General features: G+C 43.7%; 1 protein-coding gene across 11 annotated transcripts in view; it reads left to right on the top strand.

Annotated features, from left to right (window-relative positions):
* Positions 1-22,444, top strand: part of Cpne1 (copine 1) — a 40,540-nt gene extending 18,096 nt beyond the window's left edge. For 10 of the 11 annotated variants that reach the window (XM_075962714.1, XM_075962709.1, XM_075962708.1 and 7 more), the window contains 15 exons: positions 15,374-15,502; positions 15,600-15,779; positions 15,873-15,947; positions 16,024-16,095; positions 16,200-16,280; positions 16,436-16,525; positions 16,825-16,911; positions 17,032-17,118; positions 17,221-17,280; positions 17,364-17,497; positions 17,580-17,634; positions 18,927-18,978; positions 20,725-20,858; positions 20,982-21,218; positions 21,368-22,444. In XM_075962714.1, the coding sequence (XP_075818829.1) occupies positions 15,374-15,502; positions 15,600-15,779; positions 15,873-15,947; positions 16,024-16,095; positions 16,200-16,280; positions 16,436-16,525; positions 16,825-16,911; positions 17,032-17,118; positions 17,221-17,280; positions 17,364-17,497; positions 17,580-17,634; positions 18,927-18,978; positions 20,725-20,858; positions 20,982-21,218; positions 21,368-21,508 (1,614 nt within the window). In that variant the 3' untranslated portion in view covers positions 21,509-22,444. Of the gene's footprint in view, positions 1-15,373; positions 15,503-15,599; positions 15,780-15,872; positions 15,948-16,023; positions 16,096-16,199; positions 16,281-16,435; positions 16,526-16,824; positions 16,912-17,031; positions 17,119-17,220; positions 17,281-17,363; positions 17,498-17,579; positions 17,635-18,926; positions 18,979-20,724; positions 20,859-20,981; positions 21,219-21,367 lie in introns of those variants that run through there. The other variant, XR_012909728.1, reaches the window with a different exon arrangement.
* The last annotated feature ends 2,837 nt before the right edge of the window (positions 22,445-25,281 follow it).

Genomic DNA, 25,281 nt, shown 5'->3' with positions numbered 1-25,281 from the left:
AATTTAAAACTGAAGTTGAAGTTGGTAGTTTGTTAGCATTATTAGTGTTGTAGAATGTAAGATCCCTAAGGTGGACTGTAGGTTGGTGTGTGCTTAATTCTGTCAACTTGGAGGCTTTTGGTGTAGTTGTTCGATCACTAGCCTGTTCACAAATATTCTTATGCAGAGTACAGCTATCAGAGGAGAGAACTGAGATGACTCCTTGCGTTTTCATTTTCTTTCCTTTTGGCAATCAGGGCACCAAAGTAGGGGATCACATAGACTTTGGTTGGCTAAATGTCCTTTTCATAAAAGTATTTGGTTCATTACATCTTGTTTATTTACACTTAAGGCTCTTTAGGGGTTTTTCTTTATTTAAAATGCTTGAAAACTTTTATATTAATATACAGAATTGAAGATTAATGAATAATCATGGAAAATAAATCTTTCACAGACCTTGCTTTGGTTTGAAATACATCAACATTATTTACAAGTCTGCATTTGCTTTTAAAAAGACATTTCTTGTATATACATATATGTATATGTACACACACATACATATACATATACCACACACAAACATGTATGTATGTCTATATGTAGTGCCTTTGTGGTGTTCTAGGGTAGTGGAACACTGAAATACAGTTTCGTCGTTAACTCTCGAGTTATGAGTGGCAACAGTCCCTTGTGTGATAAAGTGTGGAAAACCTATTCACTGCTGTAGTCTTGGAGGGCAATAGTATGGAGTTTTTGTTTAGGGAACGGATTATGCAGGCTTTGAAAAGAAGTGGCTGCATTGTGAATCACTTAGTAACTCACAGATACAATTTATTCAACAGATAGATAACTGTCTCAAAAAGCAATATGTTTATATGTGATGTTTTTTGTTAAGTAATCATTTCTCATTCCAAAGACAGAATGTGAACACTTCAGAACTACTTGGGGCATCTTATTTCAACTCCTGGTTATTTTCCATTGGAAAGCTGACTTTCTTTTAGAAAAATTGGTTGTTGGAAGGTGACATTCTTTTATTCTTTCTCACAATTTATTTTGGTTGTATATTCCTACACATTTATTAAATATTTCATACACTCAATTGCACCTATTGTTATTTCTACATTTTTAGATAAATGCTAAAAAGAAAAACTTGGATCTCACTGTTCATTAAATAAATTAAGAAAATAGTGTTGGTGTAGAAATCAGAGAGAACTGTTCTGCATTCGCTTGGGTCACAACAGTGTTTGTTGTGAAATGTAATTAAATGCTCTGCCCTCTGGAACTTCAGTTTTTGTATCTATGAGATTATTAACAGACTTAATTGCTAAGTATATTGTTTTATCTTGTTCTGGGCATTGAAGTTTCAGTTTTTGTTTTAATAACCATGAAAATGTGTTTTATGAAACTATTTATACCTCTCGACAAATTTTCTCCAGAACTAGGTTTGGTATAGACTTGAATTTACATAATCTTTTCGTTTGTATGGCATGAAGGCTTTGTAAAGCTCTGCTCAAAGAGTGTTTGTAAACACTACCCAGGTATTCTCAATTTCACGTGTAAATTCTATTGTCTGTTTTTGGTGTCTTTGATATTAATGGATGAGAATATTTTCCATTAGGTTTATTTTTTTCCTAAGTTTTATTGGTGTTTGTTTTTTTTCTTTTGCTTTTAAAGGATTAGCAAAACCTACAAATGTATTTTATAAATAAGCAAATTTGTAAATTTTCTTGAACTTCAGTGACAGATTTAGTTCATAAGCATAATTTGGAGGTGTTTTTTTGTGATTATACTAGTTTGGATGTACAATTATTAGTGGCTGTTTTGGGTTTTGTTTTAATCCAACAGTGTTAAGTGAAATATCGTTCCTGCATTAGGAAATGTCAAACTTACTGATAGTAATACTCAGTGTAGTTAAGATCAGTCTTGACCTGTTTGATGATAGGAGTTTGTGTATATATATATATAGAAGTAAGCAAGCTTACCCAATTTGGGTGAAAATGGTCACCTTGCACAAAAAAAGGAAACACAAAAGCTTACTCAATCTCCATCTTGATGGACCTGTGATTGTATAAGTGTGTGAAAATAAAGTGCACTCAGTCTAAAAGCACTGGAAAATGAGTTAAGAATGTGTAAAAAGTCCTTTTTGGGAAGAGATTCTGGTGGTGATCACTTTGAGTACTTTTCCCACTCACAATTGCCATGTGTAAATTTTTTCCTTCAGCTGTTTTATTGGCAGTTCTATAGTCCAATTTAGAAACCAGTGCAGCCGAGAGGCTGTCAGTGTGACACACCATGCCAGCACCTACTACTGTGGCATCGTTTAGCAGTTTTTCACTTATAAAGAAGAAGTCTTGGATACTGTTCAATAAACTTGTCACAAAATAAAGGCTGATGCTTTTAATGCTTTAACTGCACAAAGTATGTCTTTGAGCTGTAATACTGCTTTTTGGATTTTTGTGTTTAACAAATGACATATTTGTGCCTTTGGAAATGTGGATTTGGTTATTTTAGAGGTAAAAATTGTTGTGTGTTCTTGTCTAATGCTGAAGTGTGGGAAGAAGAGGATGCCTTGGGATGGCAGGGAGGAAACTTGATTCTAGGTCAAATCTGTGGTATCGGAATTTCATTTTATTGTGTGTGCTTTGCTAGCTAATGGCTTCGTTATGTGGATTTGGAAAACTTGAGGACCAGATACTCCTCACCAGGAGTCTCCAAGGGGTCTGTGAACTCTCATTTTTAAATAATGGTTGCAATGGAAAAGTAAAAGAAATTCTCGGAGTAGATTCTTTATTTCACCTGCTTATAAAGCTTTGCTTTTGTATTTCTTTGTGATGGGTTTAAGGCGGGGAAGAAAAGGGAGCCAAGTCACTTGCTGCTTCGTGACATTGCTGTTTTGGGTTTTCATCCCTTTCATATTTGTTCAACTTACGAGAATTAGGAAAGGAAGTTGTCATAGATGGCTGGTTTATTTTTTTTAAAGGATGGGTTAGAATGGCAAAAGTTAGTGGGCTGTTCCCTGCAACCACAGTTCTTGGAAAATGCTTGCAATTTTTATCTTTATTACATAAGACTTTAGCTTGTATTTGAATTTTCTGTTGTTTAAGAAAGTCTGAGGGGGCTGGAGAGATGGCTCAGTGGTTAAGAGCATTGCCTGCTCTTCCAAAGGTCATGAGTTCAATTTCCGGCAACCACATGGTGGCTCACAACCATCTGTAATGGGGTCTGGTGCCCTCTTCTGGTCTGCAAACACACACAGACAGAATACTGCATACATAATAAATAAATAAATAAATAAATAAATATTTTTAAAAAAGTCTGAGCAGACAGCCTACCACTGAGCTACTATGTCCCGCTTTAGATGAGCTTAGACTAATACATAATCCCAGGTAGCAACTGACTATTACAGAGCTAGGGTATCATTATCCTGCCTAGGCTTACTTAGATGCGCTAAAGCACTCTTCGACCTCAGCTTTTGGAGTAACTGAGCAACAGACATAGGCCACCTTGTCTGAATCTTAAAAACTGATCAATGTTGAGTAAGCATTTGAAAGATGATTAAGTGGGATCCGCCACCCCCACATATACAGGGTAGCTTTACCATCTGAAAGGGGTGGACTCGAGAGGTCACTTCTGTAATTCATTGTTTTCTGCTATCTAACATTTTACACAAGAAAACAAATAAGTTAGATATATGTATGCCCAGCATTACTCTACCCAAAATAGATTTTAGAAAATATAGGATCTAAATTTAGGTACTTTTTGGGGTGGGGGGGCAAAGTTTCTCTGACTGTCCTGGAACTCTGTTTTGTAGACCAGGCTGGCCTCAAACTCAGAGATTATTCCCTGCCTCTGCCTCCCAAGTACTGGCATTAAAGGGTGTGCTACCACTCCTGGCTAGAGATTTTGTTTTTTTAGTATAAACTCTGAAAGCTCATGAAGGCTTACTGTAAGATAGTTTGATAGTACTGTGGTAGTACCTTTGCAGTAGGCACAGTTCAGTGAAAATCCTTATGTTCAGCAACATAAGCAAGTTAATCTATTAAATGGTAATTATTAGTGTGTTCTTCTGGACTTATTTGTGGTGTTTTGAGCTACGTTGTATGTCTGAAAGTCAAAAGCATCATCAAGTATGGCTTTTCTGGGTCAGCATAAGTCACAAACAATCAAGACAACATACTATTAAATATCAGCTCTGCTACTGAAGAGTCCAGGAGAAATGATCCTGATGTAAACAGTCCAGCCCCAGGTACAGGACAACACTTCAAAATCACTGAGGCCGTATATTAGGGGAGAGAATCTCACTAATCAAGTTCTTTGATTTCTCTTGAGCTCCGGAACCTCCCTCCAAAGAAAGTCAGGACATAAAATTTAGCAGATGAGTTGTAGAGAAGTGGTGAATGGCAAGGCTGATGCTGCTCCCTGTCAGACATCTACACTCTGGCCTAGGGAACAATTAATTTTTTAGTCTCTTTTCCTAATCTGAAAGGAGGAAAAACAAGTACAGAGGCATAGCAACAACCTAATTCACCCCACGAGTTGCCTTGATGTTCAATCTCTCCCGCCACCATCAGTTTTTTCTTTTCCTACTCACATAGTAAATCATCTGGAAGCCAGGTGATGGGTCTCAATAGAATGTAGTTTCCTGACAAGTAGAGAGTGTTTACTTTGAGCTTTTTGCTAAGGATGGTTACATGTGACCGTACCAACAGTAACCACGTTGTGCTGCTACATACTAGCTGTTAAATGGTTCACACTTAAGAAAGGCTAGTCATTACATATGCTTCTAATCCCAGCACTCTGGATCAGCCTGGTTTACATAGTGACTTCAAGCCAGATAGGGCTACACAGTGAGACCTCACTCATCTCAAGGGAGAAAAGAAAAAAAAGTTTTGCTGCTTGAACAGTCTTCTACATAACAAATCATTTGGCTACTGATTGCCTAATGTCTTGCTCCTTTTTGAATTAGACCTCTCTCCCTTTTGCCATAATGTTAGGTTGCGAATGGGGCTAGGTGGCTGGCACAGCATGTTATTCCCTTCAGCCTTATGATCTGTGGGACCATCAATGCCTCTTGGCTATAAACTTGCTCAGTGGCTATTTACTACAGTAGATTCCTCTTTGTTCCTTTGATGGGGGAACTCAACTTGATACACTTAGATTTTCATGTAGCTATAGCTTGACCATATGTCGTCCTAATACATTTTTGGGCAGTTGTGTGCCGAACACAGCAGGTCTTAATGGTGGGAAGGCAAACGGAAAAATGCCTGTTTCTTAAGAGATTAGATTCTTAAATTCATACATATAAGTGCTTAGTTGTACTTGGAACTGAATGTACCACAGGAACTGTGTAAAGGCTTTCCTGGCCAGTCCATAAAGATGGTCAGACAGTTAACACATGTGAAACTAATCCATGGTTATACTACAGCTTCCCCATTGGAAATTTTAGTTTTCCAGACAGGTGTTTTATAGAAGAATCCTTAAGAACCTCCATATATTCCACCCGAGTGCATTGCTCCAGTGAGGAAGAGTATGGAAGCATGCTCTCCCTTAGTTTGCTGTGCTGCTCAACTTGTATGCACACTGGTGAGACAGTGGTTTTTGGCAGTACCCCTGTGATGCTCAGAGATGGTCAGGGATTACCTCACAACACCCCATGTATAACAGGCATTGAATATGTTAAGCTGTAACAGGGTAGGATGGAGACAGAAATGACTACCGTTGAAGGTAGCTGCTGCAAGTCTCCTTTCTGAGGTGAATTTTATCACACCTTTGTTTGTCTTAGTATTTGCATTTGCTGTTTCAAATTCACCCTTTGAGATCCTGTGAATGTGGGGTCCAGCAAATCCCCTGTTCCTGTTCCAGTAATAAGGAGATTGTGGTGGATGTCCTTTGCCCTTATGTATAAAGCTAGTTAATGAAGGCCATGGAAAAGAGGCCTTGGAGACACAATAGGAAGATTTTAGTGGTTACCTTGATCTAAGATTGGACTGGATTACAGGATGTGAATAGTGATACAGAATGGGACAGAGGAATCCCCTTTGGTACCATCAGTTCTTGTGACCCATGGCAAATGTGTCCTTTGGCCTCTGCTTATAAAAGGGGATTTAGATTACCCTGTCCAGTTATAAGCGTCTATGGTTCTGTGAACCCAGCTACTCCATTTCTTTTGAAATCTAAGAGAAGATAAAAGCATGGAACTAAAGTGATTTTGATTTAGCCTTTGTGTGACCCTTCCCTTTTTTGTGTGGTGGAAACACCATGTTGTCATTTAAGTTGTGAGTGCCCCGTGAGCCAACAAGGGGCAGAAGTGGTGCTGCACCAAGACCCAAAGGCACACTTAACTCATTTGTGAGCGTTACATTGTAGGCATCCTACCAAATGAAGGACCCTTATTATTGGTCACTAAGTCCCTAGAGGTGCCATAACCACTCTCGTTTTATTTAATTTATTATTACTGTCTTTTTGAGACAGGGTTTCTCTGTAGCTTTGGAGCCTATCCTGGAACTAACTCTTGCAGACCAGGCTGGCCTTGAACTCAGATACCCGCCTGCCACTGCCTCCCAAGTGCGCGGGCCACCACTCCCATTTTATAGATAGAGGTTTTTCAATTTGCTTTGTAGCCCAAGCTGGCTATAAAATAATCTTCCTCCGTGTTGGGATTACAGGTATGAGCTTTGAACTTGTCTAACTATGAGTGGAATTCTTCATAGATAGCAAGTGTTGCCTGTTTCTCCTGGATCCGGGGGAGGGGAACTGAAGTCGCTAGCAGTATGATGTGCCCCAAATCAGAAATGCTCCATAATTTTAGTTCCCTAACTCCAAGTAAGCATGGAGAAACAAAAGCGCTACCTGATAACTCGTCCTCAGGTTTTTTGAACTGGGCAGATGAAGTTTGGTATAGTATGTATTCAGAGTCTCTGGGTGAAGAGGAACTCAATGCTAAGGTAGTTGAGTTCCACCATATCCAGTTCTCTCAGCTAGGTCTTATTTTTTTTTCTTCTGTGAATGGTCCGGCACAGGTGAGATGTTTGGCTTTGGGGTAGTCTTCACCGGTTTTGCAGTTGGATGAGTGGCTTTCAGACTTTCTTGGTCATCCCAGTACAAGGTGGGAAACTGCTGAATTTTCCCACTTTGGTTTTCTGTGTGGCACATAGGTTTCTTAGAAATACATGCTTTAGAAGGAATCTCACTTTAAAATTTTAATTTGTGAACACAGTTTTATTAGTCCTAAGATACATATGACTCAAGAATAGCCCTTTATAGTAAGGACTTGGACATGATGAGGCACACCATTAATAACAGCACACAGGAGACTGAGGCAAGAGGGATCTAGAATAATAGGCCAGCCTCCTCTACAGACTGTCTTAAAAAGAAATTATTTGGTTCAGTTTGTGACCTATGAGATGTCTTTGGAGCTGCTGATTTAAATTTGGAGAATCCGGAAATTAGACTTGCAGGGGTAAGAAAACAGCTGCCTTCTCCATATCCCTTGAGGACATGAGAAGGGAAGAAAAGTGGTGGTGGGTATAGTCTTATTTGGTTGGTTCACGGGGAAGGGCTATTCAGCGGGTGGTGGTGCTTCGTTCGGGAGCCTCTGGAGGATTTCCTGATTGGCCTCCAAGACTCATCCAGCGTCTGTGAGCTGTTCCATCTTGCCAAGGTAGGCAACAGAGGTGTGAGCTGGACTGGGTTGTCTGAAGGAATGCTGCTGCCACTCACACTGACCTGCTTGTAGCCGCTGCCACCTGTACCATGACCTTGGGTAGAAAAAGGAAGACAGGGATTGCAAGGTTGCCTGGTTAAGCTCTTGGGTTTGAAGAGGCTCATGTAACTCCTGAGCTTAAAGGACTGAGAAGTGAGTTTTAACCATCTGGTGCTGAGTTAGTTACAGTAGAACCCAGGAAGAAAAAGTTTGTTTTTGGGTTTATGAAAAGCAGCTGGAGCCTGTTAATGCATGGAAAAGAACATCATTAAAAAATAAGGGCACATGAATTTTGTATTTGTGAAGAGAATCCCTGTCTCCAGTGGTATGCAGATAACTTGTCTCCCAAGGAAAAAACAGGAGAGTCTTAGGCATTTAGTCTTTCCTTAAACCTACCAGGGCCACCTGCTCACATAATATTGGTACACTACAGTGATGCCAGCTTCTCTCAAGTGTTTTGAGTTTCTGTTGTCTATAGGTTCGTATGTCTAGCCAAGTTATACTAGCAGAATTTGTGACCTATAATTAAGCATTTGGGAGGTAGAGGCAGAAAGATATGGGCCAGCTTTGGCTTTCTTGTAAGTTGGAGGCATTGTGGGGTATATCAGACCCTGCTGCAAAAAGTTTCACAGTAGGCAAGGAGGTGGAGAGCCATCGGAAGAATGCAGTTGCCCATAAGTTTAGGTTAGATACAGCACCTCCAGAGAAGTTGAGTGCCGCTGTTGGGAGCTTGGGTAAGGCAGCATGCATGAGTTAGGCTTGGAAGATGGTGGTGGCTAGCATGCTGATAATTCCAGCCAGGTTGTAAGTACTGTATATTAGGAAACTTGCACATATTATTTAATCTTTAGAGCTAGTTCCTAACTCCCTTACAGCTGAGGAACCTAAGGTTTGATCATTTTGCCCAAATTATATAGGTAGGACATCATCTGGTACAATAGCGTCTGATGGGTAGGAAGAGGTGAGAACAGTTTTTAGAGCCTACTCACTGTTGGGAGGTCCATACTTTTTTCTCCATCAGATTGGTAGTGAATATAAAAACGTTCTTTTCTCCCCCAGGAGAGAAGGGAGTTTTACTATAATCCAGAAAGTTCTAGGCCAGGCACGAAAGCTCACACCTTTAATCCCAATCCTTGGGAGGAAAAGGCAGGAGGCTCTGTGCAAGTGTGAGGCCAGTCTGACCAATATAGCAGATTACAGGCTAGTCAGGGCCACATGATGAGATCCTGTTTCAAAAAACAAAGTTCTGAGGAGGATTTAGGAGTCCAAATATTTGTGTTCTAATCCTCCCTAAACCACATGGCCACAGCCAAATCCTGCCTCTCCTCTGCCTGGGGTCACAGAATGTGTGTTAGATGGTCATGATGTTGCAGATATAAAAGTGAGAGGGTTTCATTTGTTTTGAGACACATTCTCTTTATGTGAGCTCAGGGTGGACTCGGACCTTCAGTCCTGGACTGCAGACATGCACTGTTTGGAAAATGCATGTTTTAAGTGAGGACATAGAACTGTACAGGGCTTAGAAAGCTCTGAGGCCGGCAGTGGGAGTAGAAAATAACAAAAAGTAAAAAGGAATGAGACCCCCTAGAGACCATGAACAAGGCAGAGAAGGTGGGAGCTCTACCTTCTAGGTGTTCCCATCTGTAGCCTTGTACTAGTCCACTGGAAAGAGGAGAGCTGTCAGAGGGATCAGAAAACTCACCTCTCCTTTGATTGCTTTAACATTAGACTGGTGAATTTAAATACGTTGTGAAGGTCCTTGGCTTATCCTATATTGAGCAGGAATTTTGTACCCAAAGATCTAGGAAGCATAAGCCAAACCTCTTAAATGATAAAATCTCTTACTTTCCTGTACCAAGTCACCTCACTGTGGTGTTTAAGGGGGTTGAAACGCAAGCCTCCTGTATGAAACATGAGTCTGGATAAAGTATGTCGCTGTTGACGGGGCATGGTGGCAAGGCTGTAATCCCAGCACACTGAAGCCAAAGGCAGGAAGGTAGTGAATTTAAGGCCAACCTAAGCCATCTGAAGAGATGCTGTCTCAAAACAAGTTCTGTGTAGCTGTTTAGGAATAATAAACCATGGTCAAATGCACTGGGAATTTTAACCACAGATTCCCAAACAGACTTAGAAGACTTGAGAAATTGATAACCCCATCAATTACAGATAATTTCAAGGAAATTTGGCTCAAAAAGTGTATTAGCTATCTGGTGATTTGTGGTTTTTCTGTAATCCCAGTACTTGAGAGGAAGAATTGACAGTTGAGGCCAGTAAGGGCCACATAAGTCATGTTGGGTGGAGGCTGGCAAAGCAGCTCAGAGGAAGAGTGCTACAAGTGTCGGGTGTACAAGGCTATGAATTTTTTTTTCCATATTCCTGAGATAGCCTCATGACCCAAGGTGACTGTAAGCTCCTAGTTTTCTGTCCTCTGCTCCCAGATGATGGGATGGTAGACATGATTCTCAGTGAAAACAGCAAATTCTTAAGGTTTTTTTTTCTACACAGCAATATTCCAATAAGAAAGAAAAGGGCATGTCTGTGAGAAGAAAAAAATAAAAATAGAAAATCTTGGTTGCATAGGAAGCCCTGACATTGAGCCTGGAAGCAGTGCCAACTTAGTGACATCACAGAGTTAAGCCACGCGTGCTCCTTTGCACGCTGCAGCAAGGCTGGAATGAAGTGCAGACCCTTTGTAGCCCAAGTGACCCTCTCTTCCTGGAGTTGCATGGTTTTTCAATGCCCACTTCTCCCCAGGGAGGAAGAAGGACAGCAAAGTTTAGGTTTTGGTTTTGCCTCTTTCCTTTTTCATTTGTTTGCCAAGGCAGGGTTTCTCTGTAGCTCTCACTGTCCTGGAATTCACTCTGTAGACCAGGCTGGCCTTGAACTCACATAATCCACCTGCCTCTGCCAACACTCAGCAGTGCTGGCATTAAAGACGTGTGCCATGACCTTCAGCAGTTTTTGCCTATTTTAAAACTAATGAATAAAATCAGTATATTTTATCCTTCAGATTTATCCAGATTTCAGTTATTAATAATCTGTTTTGTGCTGATTGGTTTTCTGTAAACATAACTATCCATCCTCATTGATGCTAGGAATGTTTCAGGTTTTAGGTTATAATAAGCAGAGTTGCTCTGAGCATTTTTAGTCAAGCTTTGGACACAATGCTTTAATTTCTTCTGGGTTAGAACCTGCCAGTGGAATTGCACTTGGACAGGTGTATATCTGACTTTCTGACAAACTTGCCAGGCTGTTTCCCAGCATGGCACATTTAATACTTTCACCATCTCCAAGAATCTTACATCCTTTGCCAACATTTAGCCTTGTTGGTCTTATATTTAGCCACTGATGGGTTTGTAACTATTCCATTGTAGGTTTTTTGTCTTTTGTTTGGGTTTGGTTTTTTTGAGACATGGTTTCTCTGTGTAGCTCTGGCTATCTTAGGACTAGCTCTGTAGGCCAGGCTGGCCTCTAACTCACAGAGATCTGTCTGCCTCTGCTTCTGCCTCCCAAGTGCTGGGATAAAGGGTTGTGCCATCACTGGCTTGCCCCATTGTTTTATTTTGCATTTCTCTAGTCATTTACAGTGTGGATCATTTCTAAGCTTATTTCTTATTTATGTTTTATAAAACATCTTCAGATCTTTTGCCTATTTATTTAAATTGGTTTTTATTAAAGTAGAATTGTAGGAGCCGTGTATTGAAATTTTGTCTTATGGTTTGGTTTTTGTTTTAGTTTAATTTTAGTTTTGGAGGTTGAAACCAGAGATGTGTGTACACTAGCCAAAACTCTGAGCTCTTCACTAGGCAACATCTCAGCCCTCCATGCTAAAATTTCACAATTCAGTTATTAAAAGCAGGAAAGGGAAGGCTTATTGCTGTACATTAATTCAAATGAAAGGGACCTGAGGTTATGAGTTCCCATTAGTTCATCAGATAGCCAAGCAGCAGCTTTATGCATTGAGTACTAGTTCGGGGCATATAGAAATAATGCTTTGTGATAGTTTGGAGGCGCCCACGATTAAATGGAAAGGGGAGCAAAAGACATTTTTCCTGCTGTTGTTTCAGCAATAGTGCAGTTAGTGAATATTCGCTGAGTGTCTAGTACCAGTAGGTACAAGAGATACAAAGTAGGCAGGGTTCCTGCTCTTACACAGCTTGCTGTCCAGGGTAGAGACATGGCACAAAGGCCCTGAGCTGAAGAATAGAATAGACACTGTTGATTAGAAAGGGCAGCCCTGTAGGGACACGCTTGGGTGGCTAGATGCCTATTTACACATGGATTGAATCCCTGTGGGTCAGGGACCGAGCTTAGGTGTGATGGCAAGCACCATCACCCACTAAGCCATCTTGCCAGCCATGAATGTTGGTGGTTTGTGCATGTGTTTGTAGTGCCTGTGGAGGCCAGAAGAGGGCGTTGGAGTCCTTGAAGCAGGTGTCACAGGTGTCTGAACTGCCTGTGTGAACAGCGTAGGTCCTGGGAACTCAACTCTGGCCCTCTGGAAACAAAGGGCTCTTAACCAGTGAGCCATCTCTCTTGTTCTCAAACTTAGGGTTTTTATATTAAATGATTTTATGTTGAATGTATTGGGAAGCTATCTCAGGGAAATGGCACTGTCTGGTTTTTATTTAGCTAATAAACACAAGTGGCTGTGTGGTTGCAGAAAGGCTCATAAGGAAACCACTACACTTAGCCAAAGATGATGACATTCTATGGGGCTAGAATTCCTAAGGGCAATCAATCACATCAGACCAGAGCTGGGGATGAGAAGATGTTCATTAGGATATTGGTTCTCACGTTCTGTCTGTCCTAAAGGTGCGGCTGAGGGAAGTAGCTAAGAAAGGCCTTATAATTTGAGCTAGAGAGTGCAGGGTTAACTCTACTGCACCAGTTATCAATCCTATAACAATTCTCCCTCAGGAGTAGAACAAAATAGTTGCTGGAAAGTTTGGTGTTGAATCTAACGGCCATTGGCAGTTATACAGGGTTTGTTGTTGACTGCAGAAATTGGCTAAGTGAGGCAGAAGCAAGGAGGAGACACCTGTGAGGGTAAGAAACGTGATGGCTTGAAGTTCTTGAGCTGGAACTTCGAATTAGCGATACTCAAGGTGTGTTGGGGTTGGGTGTGAAGCTAATAAGTGCCTTCAAATGTCTAACATCAAGAACTATACAGAAGTGTATAGGTTATAATAACCCAGGCATAGAGACACATGCCTAAAATCCAAGCACTTACAAGGGAAAGTAGGAGGATCTAGAATTTCTCATCTGCAAAGTCCATTGGAGGCCAGCCTGGATTACATGAGACCCTGTCTCAACATATAAAGGGGGAGGGGAGAGTGTACATACTTCTGTTTGCCTGTGTATATTACTGTGTGCGAGTATTCCCATCTATTGAATATACACTTCCCTGAGGAGCATATGTTTCAAAGTGGGCTATACTCTTGCCGACTTGATAATCTAGTGCTTTCTGTTGATGCAGACAGACAGTTCTATTTGGTTGAGCCACCGTTGAGCATTCCTGTGTGTTTGGTAGTGAGCCTGGCACCACCTGGCTGATGCGCCTTTGCATTACCTTGAGTTTTTGGGGTCTCTGTGGTGTTAACACAACAGTGAAATGAATAGCCAACACTGCTTCTGAGAACCTGAGGTGGCAGACAAGGAATTCAGATACTGTGCGGCACAAAGCTGTGGTCTGTTGAACCCCTAAGGGAACCATCGGGAAAACTGGAATTCTGCAGCCTCTTGCAGTAGCAACCTTAGAACGCCGGACCTGCCGATGAGAGTAGATGCGGCTACCAACTTCTTTCAGACCTTAATCTGTCACAGCCAGCTGGAATGTGGAACCTGGGGAAGCAGGAGGCCCACTGGGCGGGAGTGAGAGCACACACTTGGCTTCGTTCGCTACAGACTTTTGGATGAGGAGTAGTGGGGTTTTCATCATTCATTTGAGCTCAAGTGCTGTGTGTGACTAAAAATAACCACTGTGGATATTCTGGTGGGAGACTAGAGCTAGAGATGTAGCTCAGCAGCGGCTGACTGCCTGGCGTGCACAAGGGCCTGGGCAGTTCCGATACCATAAAACAACCAACTGAAGACTTAGGGACCAGCGTGAGATGATGCAGGTTGGGAGGAGGGGTGTCTGAGGCTGGAGACAGCGAGGAAGTACTGCAAGGTAGGAAGCTGTGCTGCTGATGCATGTCCAGTGGGGAATCGTGTACAGCTGATCTATCTAGACGGTGTGTGTTACCTGTGGATCATCATGGGCTGTAGGAGGGACCACACTGTAGTCGCTCTGGCGATCCATGCAAGGTGGTGATGATTGTCATGGAGGAATAGGTGGACTGGAGAGGTTTGGGGCTGCTTGAATTTGGAGACAGGAGGCCAGTCAGTCTGAGACTTGGTTCTGGAAATGGCCTTTTGGATTTCATGCAACAGGCATATCTAGGTGCTTAGGATAGAGCAGTACACAAACAGATACATTTTCCTTCAAACAGTTTACGTTTTAGTGCTAGAGACTGATCATATAACTAAAATATGTCTAGTAAGGTGGGTACTAGTGTGACATTAGTGATGGAGCCTGTGATGTGTCAGTGGTGGGAGGGCTGGAATTTAGAGTGCCAAGACTCCCTACGTCATAGATGTGATGGCAAGTAGGAACCCCACAGGAGAGGAAACAGTCATGTGGCTGATAAAATCGGAATCCGGTGGGCCTGAGGAAGGCAAAGGCCGGAATGAGCGAGCAGCACTGACAGCTCAGGTTAGATCGTCCTTCAGACCAGTGTGCAGCTTGTGTGTGTTCTACGAATGGTGCTTCAGAGTGTGACATCGGAGGATTTTGTTGTTGACATTTTTGTTTTAAATTACTGTGTATGGGTCTGTGGACTAAATGTATGGGCCAGAGGCTGGAGTTGTGGGCAGGTGTGAGCCACCCAACATGGGTGCTGGGAATTGAACTCAGGCCTCTACAAGAGCAAAGTATTCTCTTAACTGCTGAGGCACTCAGCCCTTTTGTTTGCTTTTGAATCAGGATCTCATGTAACCCAGGATGGCTTCCTACTCACTGTGTAGCTCAGGCTGACCTGGAACTCTTGTTTCTTTTGTTTGGTCTCCCGGAGATAGAATTACAGTGTGAGCCATAACTTTGCATTTTTTGTCTGTTTGAGTTTTGAGACAGGGTTTCACTTTGTAGCCATGGGTAGCCTGGAACTCTCTGCTTTCTGAGGTGGCCCTTGGACTTAGAGCAGTTCTGCTTCTACTTCCCGGGTGCTGTGATGACAGGCTGTGCCGCCATTCCTTACGTGACTGTTTTGCCCAGAGTGGGAGCGGATCATTATCTGCAGAGGGTTTGGGGGAGCGGTGTCTAGGTAATGACCCCACTGGAGGCTGTTGGGATTGAAATGTGGCCTAATTCTGACCTCAGGTCAGGCGCTAAGACCACAGTGGGATTGATTATGCTCTGCATATCATAGGCTCCGAGTTCCAGGTCTGCACCGCTTTGTTGACTTTTATTCTAAAGCCACTTAGAATAAGGGTTAATTTGGAGCCAGAGTTTATGTCCCGTGCTGTTGAACTCACTTAGGGTTCAGGGGTGTTGGGAGGCTGCCTGTGTGAAACCTGAGGTTTTCTCAGGTTGGGAATTAGAGTCAGTGAAAGATGGAAGAGGCCCTGATGTTTGACCCAGTTCTTTTCCCCCAGATGGCCCACTGTGTGACCTTGGTTCAGCTGTCCATTTCCTGTGACCATCTCATTGACAAGGACATCGGCTCCAAATCTGACCCACTCTGTGTCCTTTTACAGGATGTGGGAGGGGGTACCTGGGCTGAGGTGAGATGGACTTGAAGGTTAAGGTCATTGAGGGGAGGGTAGGAGTATGTTTGGGGTAACAGCTTTGTAACTGATGCTTAGTGGCCTCTTCTCCCAGCTTTGCCGGACTGAGCGGGTCCGGAACTGTTCAAGCCCTGCGTTCTCCAAGACTCTGCAGATTGAGTACCACTTTGAGACTGTCCAAAAGCTACGCTTTGGAATCTATGACATAGACAACAAGACACCAGAGCTGGGGGACGATGACTTCCTAGGGGGAGCTGAGTGTTCCCTAGGTCAGGTACGTAGGCAGGGCCAGGGACTGAGTGTGCCAGCCACGCAGGACCAAACCCTGTCTGAGGTGCTGAAGCCTCTCTCGCCTCATTTTTCCCAGATTGTGTCCAGTCGGACTCTGACTCTCCCCTTGATGTTGAAGCCGGGGAAGCCTGCTGGGCGGGGAACCATTACAGTAAGGAATGAACCCTGGATGGGGAGCAGCTTATGGAATGAATAATTCATGAGGTGATAAAGTCCTCCCTACCTAGGTTTCAGCCCAGGAGTTAAAGGACGGCCGTGTAGTAACCATGGAGGTGGAAGCTAGGAACCTGGATAAGAAGGTGTGTCTGGAAAGAGGACCTGGGGATCCAAGAATTAAGGGGCTGAGGGCTGACACTGGCTGTCTTCCTGAGTCCAATAACTGGGGTCTCTTTGCCATTGGCAGGACTTCCTAGGAAAATCTGATCCATTCTTGGAGTTCTTCCGCCAAGGTGATGGAAAGTGGCACCTGACATACAGATCTGAGGTGTGACTCCTGGTATCGGTTGGGCTGGCATATGAGAGAATCTCCAGGGGTTGTGATTAGCAGGTTTGGGAGCTGAGGGAGGAAGACTTTTGATGGGTGGGAGAGGGTGGGAGATCTTCATGGGCCAGGCCAGAGCTCACTACCCTCTACCCCAGGTAATCAAGAACAACCTGAACCCGACATGGAAGCGCTTCTCAGTTCCTCTTCAGCATTTCTGTGGTGGGGACCCCGACACACCCATCCAGGTGAGGAGTTTACCTTAATAGACGGATCAAGGGGCTGGAGAGATGGCCCAGTGGTTAAGAGAATTGCCTGCTCGTCCAAAGGTCATGAGTTCAATTCCCAGCAACCACATGGTGGCTCACAACCATCTGTAATGAGGTCTGGTGCCCTCTTCTGGTCTGCAGACACACACAGACAGAATATTGTATACATAATAAATAAATAAATTAAAAAAAATAGACGGATCAAGGGAACAGATCCTGGGAAGGGACTTCTTGCTTGCCCGGTGTCTCTTTTATATACAGATCCCCCCCTTCCCCAGGTACGCTGCTCAGACTATGACAGTGACGGGTCACATGATCTCATTGGTACCTTCCACACCACCTTGGCCCAACTTCAAGCAGTCCCGGTAAGTGTTGACTTGACAGGGCTTCAGTGTGCCTAGAAGGCCACTGCCCAGAGGAAAGTCTGGAGAGTTCAGCTGATGATGCAGTGGCGGTTTCCTGCTTCCCCCCCCCCCCACCCCCAGGCTGAATTTGAATGTATCCACCCTGAGAAGCAGCAGAAAAAGAAAAGCTACAAGAACTCTGGAATTGTCTATGTCAAGACTTGCCGGGTAAGATGATAGACCATGTGACCCAGGCTCTTGAGTTCTGAGCCTTGGACTCCATGAGGCTAGCCCCTATTAGCCATAGCTTAACCCTGGTTTCATCTGCAGGTAGAAACAGAGTATTCCTTCCTGGACTATGTGATGGGAGGCTGCCAAATCAACTTTACCGTAAGTAAAGTTTGCATCCTAGGGGCAGGTGAACAGGTCTTAGGCTAAAGTAGCCTTTGCCTCCATTCTTGCTTTCTTTCCAGGTGGGCGTGGACTTCACTGGCTCCAATGGAGACCCATCCTCACCTGACTCCCTGCACTATCTGAGCCCGTCAGGAGTCAATGAGTACCTGACAGCACTGTGGAGTGTGGGCAGTGTGGTTCAAGACTACGACTCGTGAGTTTCTGTTCTGGCCCCTCCCACGCCCTTCACACACTCAAGACCCTCACTGCTTCTTTTCTAATTCCCTGTCCTCCAGAGACAAGCTGTTTCCAGCATTTGGATTTGGGGCCCAGGTACCCCCTAACTGGCAGGTAAGTCCTCTTCTTCCTTTTCTCTATTGTTTTTTATATCAAGATCCTAACTCCAGAGTCTGTGGTAAATTTATTTATTGCTTGGTATCTAGCTTAAGGAGAGATCCAGGGGTTTGTTCTTGCAGGCAAGCGCAGGGCCAGATTGCTTCTGTGGGATTCCTGCCATAGATATGAATGCCCTTGTTTGGATTTTATAATTTTGGGGCTTGAGCCATGGGCCTTAAACATGCTAAACATGCACTCTATTGCACTTGGGTCGATCAAGAGTATGCTATTTCTTGGCACAGAAGGGGCTGGGGTTACCCGGAGAGATGGCTCAGCTGTTGAATCCTTGTTCTTCCAGAGGACCAAAGTTCAGTTCCTAACACCCACATAAGATGGTTAGCTACCTGTAACTCAGCTTCAAAGGGCACCCAATTGCATTCTTCTGATGGCTTTGGGCATGCACACACACAAACATAAATATAAATAAAAAATAAAATATTAGCTGGTCATGGTAGTGTAGACCTTTAGTCCCAGGGTTCAGCAGGCAGAGGCAGGCCAATCTCTGTGAGTTCAAGGCCAGCCTGGTCTTCATAGTGAGTTCCAGAATACCCAGAGATACACAGTGAAACCCTGTCTCCAAACAAAAACAAATGACATCTTTGCTGGGAGTTGTGACTTATCTTTTATCTCAGCATTTGGGAGGCAGGTGGCTCGGGGTTCAAGACCAGCCTGGTCTACATAGGTCCTGTCAGGGGCTAAAACATGTTGTGCTTTGGGGGGTGGGGTGATGACATTCAGGTTGCTAAAATGTAGGGGAAGGTAGAAAAAGTCTCATTTTTTTCTTTTCATTTATTTTTTTGGTGTGTGTTTGTTTGTTCAGGTTGATCTAAGTATATAGAGATCCTGGCACTTCTCTGTGCTGGGATTAAAAGTGTGCACTCCTATACTCAGCCTTTTTTGTTTTTCTCTTTTTCTGATAGGTCTCACTGTATACTTCAGGCTGGTTTAAAATTACAACCTTCTTAGCCGGGCGGTGGTGGCGCATGCCTTTAATCCCAGCACTCGGGAGGCAGAGGCAGGCGGATCTCTGTGAGTTCGAGACCAGCCTGGTCTACAAGAGCTAGTTCCAGGACAGGCTCCAAAACCACAGAGAAACCCTGTCTCGAAAAACCAAAAAAAAAAAAAAAAACAAACAAACAAAAAAAACCAAAATTACAACCTTCTAGTCTTAGTCTTAATCTCCTGTGGGCTAATAGTGGAGGTTTGGAAGCCACACCTGGCTGAGTCATTTTCGTTCTTGTCCTCAGGTCTCACATGAATTTGCCTTGAACTTCAATCCCAGTAATCCCTACTGCGCAGGTAATCCCCCATTCTCCAGTGTGAAGCAGTCCCACACCTGAGGAGTGAGCTTCCGTGGGTAGAGAAGACTGGGAGAGAGGAGTGGAGGTTAGAGCTGGCCCGGTGGAGTCAATTCACCTTATTACTGAGATGATTTGGGGCAAGTTCTTACCATTGTGTGTGCTTTGGTTTTAAAATATAAGTAAAATTTTATGGGCCTACTGGCAAAGCCCTATATTTCCAGCTACTCGGGAGGCTGTGGCAAGAGAATCAAAAGTTCAAAGTCTGCCTGGGCAACTTGGTCTCAAATGAAAGCATGGAAAAGCCTGGGTGGGCTACCATTGACTTGACTGTGCTCAGGATGCAGTCCAGAGCTTTTTTTTTTTTTTTTTTTTGGTTTTGGTTTTTTGAGGCAGGGTTTCTCTGGCTTTGGAGCCTGTCCTGGAACTAGCTTTGTAGACCAGGCTGGTCTCGAACTCACAGAGATCCGCCTGTTTTTGCCTCCCGAGTGCTGGGATTAAAGGTGTGCACCACCACCGCCCGGCATAGTCCAGAGCTTTATGTATACGAGTAAGCACTCTACCACTAGCCACATTCCTAGTTTAGGGAGATGTTTATGTGAACGTGCCAAATTTTTTCATAAAGATCCCAAATCTGGGGCTGGAGAGATGGCTCAGCAGTTAAGAGCACTGACTGCTCTTCCAGAGGACCTGAGTTCAATTCCCAGCACCCACATGTCAGCTCACAGTTGTCTGTAACTCCAGTTCCAGGGGATCTGACATCCTCATATCAAAACACCAGTGCACATAAATAAATCTTTAAAAATGTATCTTTAAAAAAAAGACCCAAGATTTGGGCCTTCCCGGCACTTCCACGAGAACACTTAGTTAACTTGAAAAATTTGACTTGACCTCATCTGATCATCTTACTTATTTTTATTATTCTGTTTTTTTGAGACAGCGTTTCTCTGTAGCTTTGGAGCCTGTCTTGGAACTAGATCTTAGGGACCAGGCTGGTCTCAAATTCACAGAGATCCACCTGCCTCTGTCTCCCAAAGTACTTTTTTCCCCCTTCTTGAGACAGTATCTCTCTGTACCCTGGCTGGGATGGCCTAGAGCTGTGTAAGCTAGCCTCAAATTTGTGACCCAGGCCAGGCATGCTGGTTTACTCCTTTAACCCCAGCGTTTGGGAGGGCAAGACAGGTGGGTCTTGCCTTGTGGGGTCAGTTGTCCCCTTCTATCTCTATGTAGTTCTGCGGATGGAGCTCAGGTCACTGGGCTTGCACACCAAGCTCCTTTACCTGCTGAGTGAGCTCTCTTGACGCTCATAGCAATCCTCAGTTCCAAAGTACTAACACAACCAGGCTAAACTACTTCCCCAGTTCAGAAAATAACTGTTTTTTTAAGTCAGTTTCTCTGTATAGTCCTGACTGTCCTGGAACTCACCCTGTAGACCAGGCTGGACTCCAATTCAGGATTCACCTGCTTCTGCCTCCTTGGGACTGGGTTCAAAGGTGTGCACCACCACCGCCCAGCTCAGAAAATAACTCTCATTTGGGGAGTTAATTAATTCAAAATATTCTATCAAGTCCTGTCTTCTTTGCCCTTTAGTTTCATTTGTTGGGTAGAGCCATGTCCTGGTTGGCAAGGATGAAATACTTCTAGGTTTCTACATCTTCTGGGCCTAGATGGGAAGATATCAGGTCTAACTTACTCCTGTGAGGTCAAAGGTCTACAACTTTATAGACTTTTCTGCTGTTCCTTGTAGGCATCCAAGGTATTGTAGATGCCTACCGTCAAGCATTGCCCCAAGTTCGTCTCTATGGCCCTACCAACTTTGCACCCATCATCAACCACGTGGCTAGGTTTGCAGCCCAGGCTGCGCAGCAGAGGACTGCCTCGGTAAGAGCGAGCTGTGGGTACCAGGGTGGCGATGTGTGTAATAAGAGCATCTGATCAGTGGGGATGTGTGCCTGGGAGGGCTTGGGAAAGAGAATTGGTCTCAGTCTATGAACTTGTCTCCAGCAATACTTCGTACTGTTGCTTTTGACTGATGGCGCTGTGACAGACGTGGAGGCCACATGTGAGGCTGTGGTGCAAGCCTCAAAGCTGCCCATGTCCGTGATCATTGTGGGCGTGGGCGGTGCTGACTTTGAGCTCATGGAACAACTGGATGCTGATGGTGGCCCTCTTCGTTCACGCCGTGGAGAAGCAGCTGTCCGTGACATAGTGCAGTTTGTGCCTTATCGACGATTTCAGAATGTGAGTAGGGGAGGAGTTTGCAGGATGGTGGACATGGGGGTGAGGCCGGGTAGATAAAGCCTTTTCATCAAAGTCTGGCAAGGTTGAATTTCAGGTAAGATGTGGACACTTACAGGCTCTCATTGACTTTGCCTTTCTTCTCCTGACAGGCTCCACGGGAGACATTAGCACAGACTGTACTTGCAGAAGTGCCTACTCAGCTGGTTTCCTACTTCAGAGCCCAAGGTTGGGCCCCATTGAAGGCACCTCCAGCTCCAGCCAAGGGCCCTGCACAGCCTCCCCAGACATAGGTTCTCTTGGAGAGTAGGCTATGATCAGTCTGTTTCAAACTTTAGCCCACTCAGTCCTTTAGGCCGTGGACCAACCCTGCACATTTTTCCCGTATAGTTGATACGCTTATACTTGCTTCACTATTGCTCTTGACCAACCTACCTGCCCTGGACCCATCTCATTCAGGAAAGACTAGTATAAAGATCACCCCTTTCTCAGGGTTACACACTGGTATAGACAGCCTTGCTTACTTTGACCCGAGTCTTTGTTGGCCTTGGCCTTGTTTAGTGAAAGTCTGATAACCCTATCCAAGCAAATTGGGTCTAATCACCCCAGAGACTAACTTTGAAAACAAAGTTGGTATATAAAGTAAGCATGTGGTTGTCCCTTCCTCTGAGTGTAGCTGAGCTCGGAACATGATCAAGATGGAAGGTGTTAGAGGTGGCGAAGCTGAGAGAGTGAGGGCTACTAGACCTCCTGTGCTAGGTTTGTTCCCGTTCTTTGGGAACACTTGTGTAGCCCAACATGGCCTGCAGTTCACCATCTGCCTTAACCTCACGGACGCTGGCATGTGCTACTGTGCCTGGTTCATAGTCCTATTTTTTTTTTGTTTTGCTTTTTTTTTTATTTTTTATTTTTTTTTTGAGTTAAGGTCTCATGTAGTTCAGGCTGGCCTGGGCCTACGTGTGTAGTCAAAGATGTCTTGAATTTTTGGTCCTCTTACCTCCATCTCCTGAGTGCTTGGATTATAAGTATGCCCCACTATGTACAGCTTAGTAGCTTTTTTATATTAGAGATTTAACATATATATTCATTTTGTAAAAACTTTATAGGAGGGACACGTCTTAACCACATTGCCCAGGCTGACTTCAGACTCTTTGGATTCAAGAGATTCTCCTTCCTTAGCTAATGGAGTAGATGAAACTATGGTACACTTGGTGCCTGGTTTGGAAAAACAGATTTTCTTTTGCAGGGAGGAAGGGAACTTTTAAGTGAAGAATTAAAATTTCACCCAATCTGCCAGTCAGTCATGGTTGTGTATAACTTGAATCCCAGCACCCAGAAAGCAGAAGTATTTTAAAATTTGTTTTCTAATTTGATAAAACATTGTTTAAAAACTGGGTGTGGTGGCACATACATTTAATCCCAGCACTCAGGAGGCAGAGACAGGTGGATCTTTTGAGTTTGAGGTCAGCTTGTTCTACAGAGCAAGTTCCAGGACAGCAAGAGAGCAAGAGAAACCCTGTGTCCAAAAAAAAAAAGGAAAAAATGGTTTCAAATATCAGTATCACATAAAAATAGTTGCCTGGGCAAGTGGTGCACACCTTTAACCTCAGCACTCGTGAGGCAGTGGCACTCGAAACTTTTTGAGTTGAGGCCAACCAACCTGGTCTACAAAGCGATGACTGTTACACAGAGAAACCCAGTCTCTGGGCAAGGGAGGAGGGGAGATAATGGGAACAATGATTGGTGTCATGGCTGTGATGCCAACATTGGAGTCAAGGCAGGTGGACGGCTGCAGGTTTGATGTGGACTCATTCTATACTAGGAGTTTCAGATCAGACAAAAGAACTTTAAAATGTCACATATACTCTTTGTATCTGGTTTGCATTTATTTTGGATGCCTTATTACAACTGCCTTGTCTCCTTTTCCAAGTCACCTTCTTCTCCAGACCTCACATTGTTAGTTTGAATTGATTTCCATACCTACATATGGCTAGGTGTCATTCCTACCTTGACTTTATTCTCAGTAGCCTCTTGATGGGCTGTGTGTCAGTCTTCATTCTGTTGTTCACAGTATTTTCCCCTCAGTTGTTAAGTTTCATATTTTTATATTCAATGTGAAAATTTTATTTTTATATATGCTAATCTGCTTTTAAAAATGTATACGTTTATCAATAAATACTCCCTCAGTGGCTACATTTGTTTTGTTTTGTTTTTGGTGCTGGGAATTGTGCCTAGGGCCTAAGTCATGCTAGCGTTGGGCTCTACCACTTAGCTCATCTTTGGATATATTTTGGGAGCTGTAGAGTTAAGGACATCTTCCGCTACATAAGACCCTGTTTAAGCTGGGTGGTGGTGGCGCACACCTTTAATCCCGGCACTTGGGAAGCAGAGGCAGGTGGATCTCTGTGAGTTCTAGACCAGCCTGGTCTACAAGAGCTAGTTCCAGGACAGGCTCCAAAGCTACAGAGAAACCCTGTCTCGAAAAAACAAAAAACAAAAGACCCTGTTTTAAAAAACCATAGAGAACCTTCTAAGATTGCTGATTGGATTAAGTGCTTGCTGCACAAGCCTAACAACCTGAATTCTATTTATAGGATCCATGTAAAGGTAGAAGGAGAAAATTAACTCTACAAAGTTTTCCTCTGACCTTCATTCTAGAGTAGTATGCACACTCAACATACGTGTATGAAAAGTATAAACAGAAGCTTAGTGAGGTGGTTCATGTCTACAGGCCTAGCACTGGAGTGCCCGAGGCAGGAGTATTGCCTTGAACTTTATGAATTTTATGCCAACCTGGGCTACATAGTGAGTTCTAGACCAGCCTTAGATTGGGAGGAAAATGTATGCAAAGTCTTAAGGGTTTTGCTTCCTATGGTTAAACTGTCCTCTGTGTATGTGTACTGAGAACTGAAACAAAGACCACGGGTCTTGCAGACTAGGCAAACTGATGCTCTGCTAGCTCTGTCAGTCCACCTGTGCTGAATTAAAGGTGTGCACTACTATGCCCAGTCTGGGTGTTTTGTTTTGTTTTGTTTTTTCAACAGTCTGTATAGCACTGAATCAACTGGGCTCAAACTCATAGAAATCCCCCTACTTTTGCCTCCTGAGTATCAAAATTGAAGGCCATGGCCAGCCCTTAGTTATATCTGTAACCTTCATTTTAATTTTTTTTTTTTTTTTTTTTTTTTTTTTTTTTTTTTTTTTGGTTTTTCGAGACAGGGTTTCTCTGTGGTTTTGGAGCCTGTCCTGGAACTAGCTCTTGTAGACCAGGCTGGTCTCGAACTCCCAGAGATCCGCCTGCCTCTGCCTCCCAAGTGCTGGGATTAAAGGCGTGCGCCACCACCGCCCGGCTCTTCATTTTAATTTGTTTCTAGTACATTTATTTTGTATGTTCCATGGTACACATGGATGTCAAAAGCCAACTGTGGGACTTGGCTAGCTATTATGGGTCTCAGAGACCAAATTCAGGTCCTAAGACTTGGTGGCAAGCCCCTTTCACCCACTTGAGTCATCTTAATGACCCTTAGTTTTTTTTTTTTCATTTAAAATTTTTGTGTGAAAGTGCTACAGCATGTGGAGGCATAGGGTAACCTCGTGGAGTTTTCTTCCACCATGCGGGCCCCAGGGATTAAGTTCTGATTGCCAGGCATGGTGGGCTTCCCCTACTGAGACATCTCACCAGCCCTAACCTTAGCTTTTTTTGTTGAACTTTTGAGTGCTTTGCCTGCTTGAGTGTACATGTACCTAGTGCCTGAGAATGCTCTAAGAGGCACCACCTTCCCTAGAACTGGAGTTACATTAGGTTGCAAGCCACCGTGTGGTCGCTGGGAATCAAACTCAGGTTCTCTGGAAGGGCAGCCAGGGCTCTTATCCACTGCCATCTGTCCAGCCCCCAAACCTTAGGTTTTCAGAACACTTGGTGTGGGCACTTTCAATGTCTTCCAATGACAAAATACTATCACCCTAATTTAAACAGGTGGGGAAGCGTTCTGCCTCACATGTCAGGAGGAAGGATCCCAACAGCCAAAATAAATAATGCTTCTCTTCGCTCATGCTAGTCTCTTTT

The sequence above is a fragment of the Microtus pennsylvanicus genome, chromosome 2 (genome assembly GCF_037038515.1).
Source record: "Microtus pennsylvanicus isolate mMicPen1 chromosome 2, mMicPen1.hap1, whole genome shotgun sequence".
In the NCBI taxonomy this organism is placed as follows: Eukaryota; Metazoa; Chordata; class Mammalia; order Rodentia; family Cricetidae; genus Microtus; species Microtus pennsylvanicus.
Note: the sequence above shows the minus strand (reverse complement) of the source record. Positions and strands in the feature narration are given on the sequence as shown.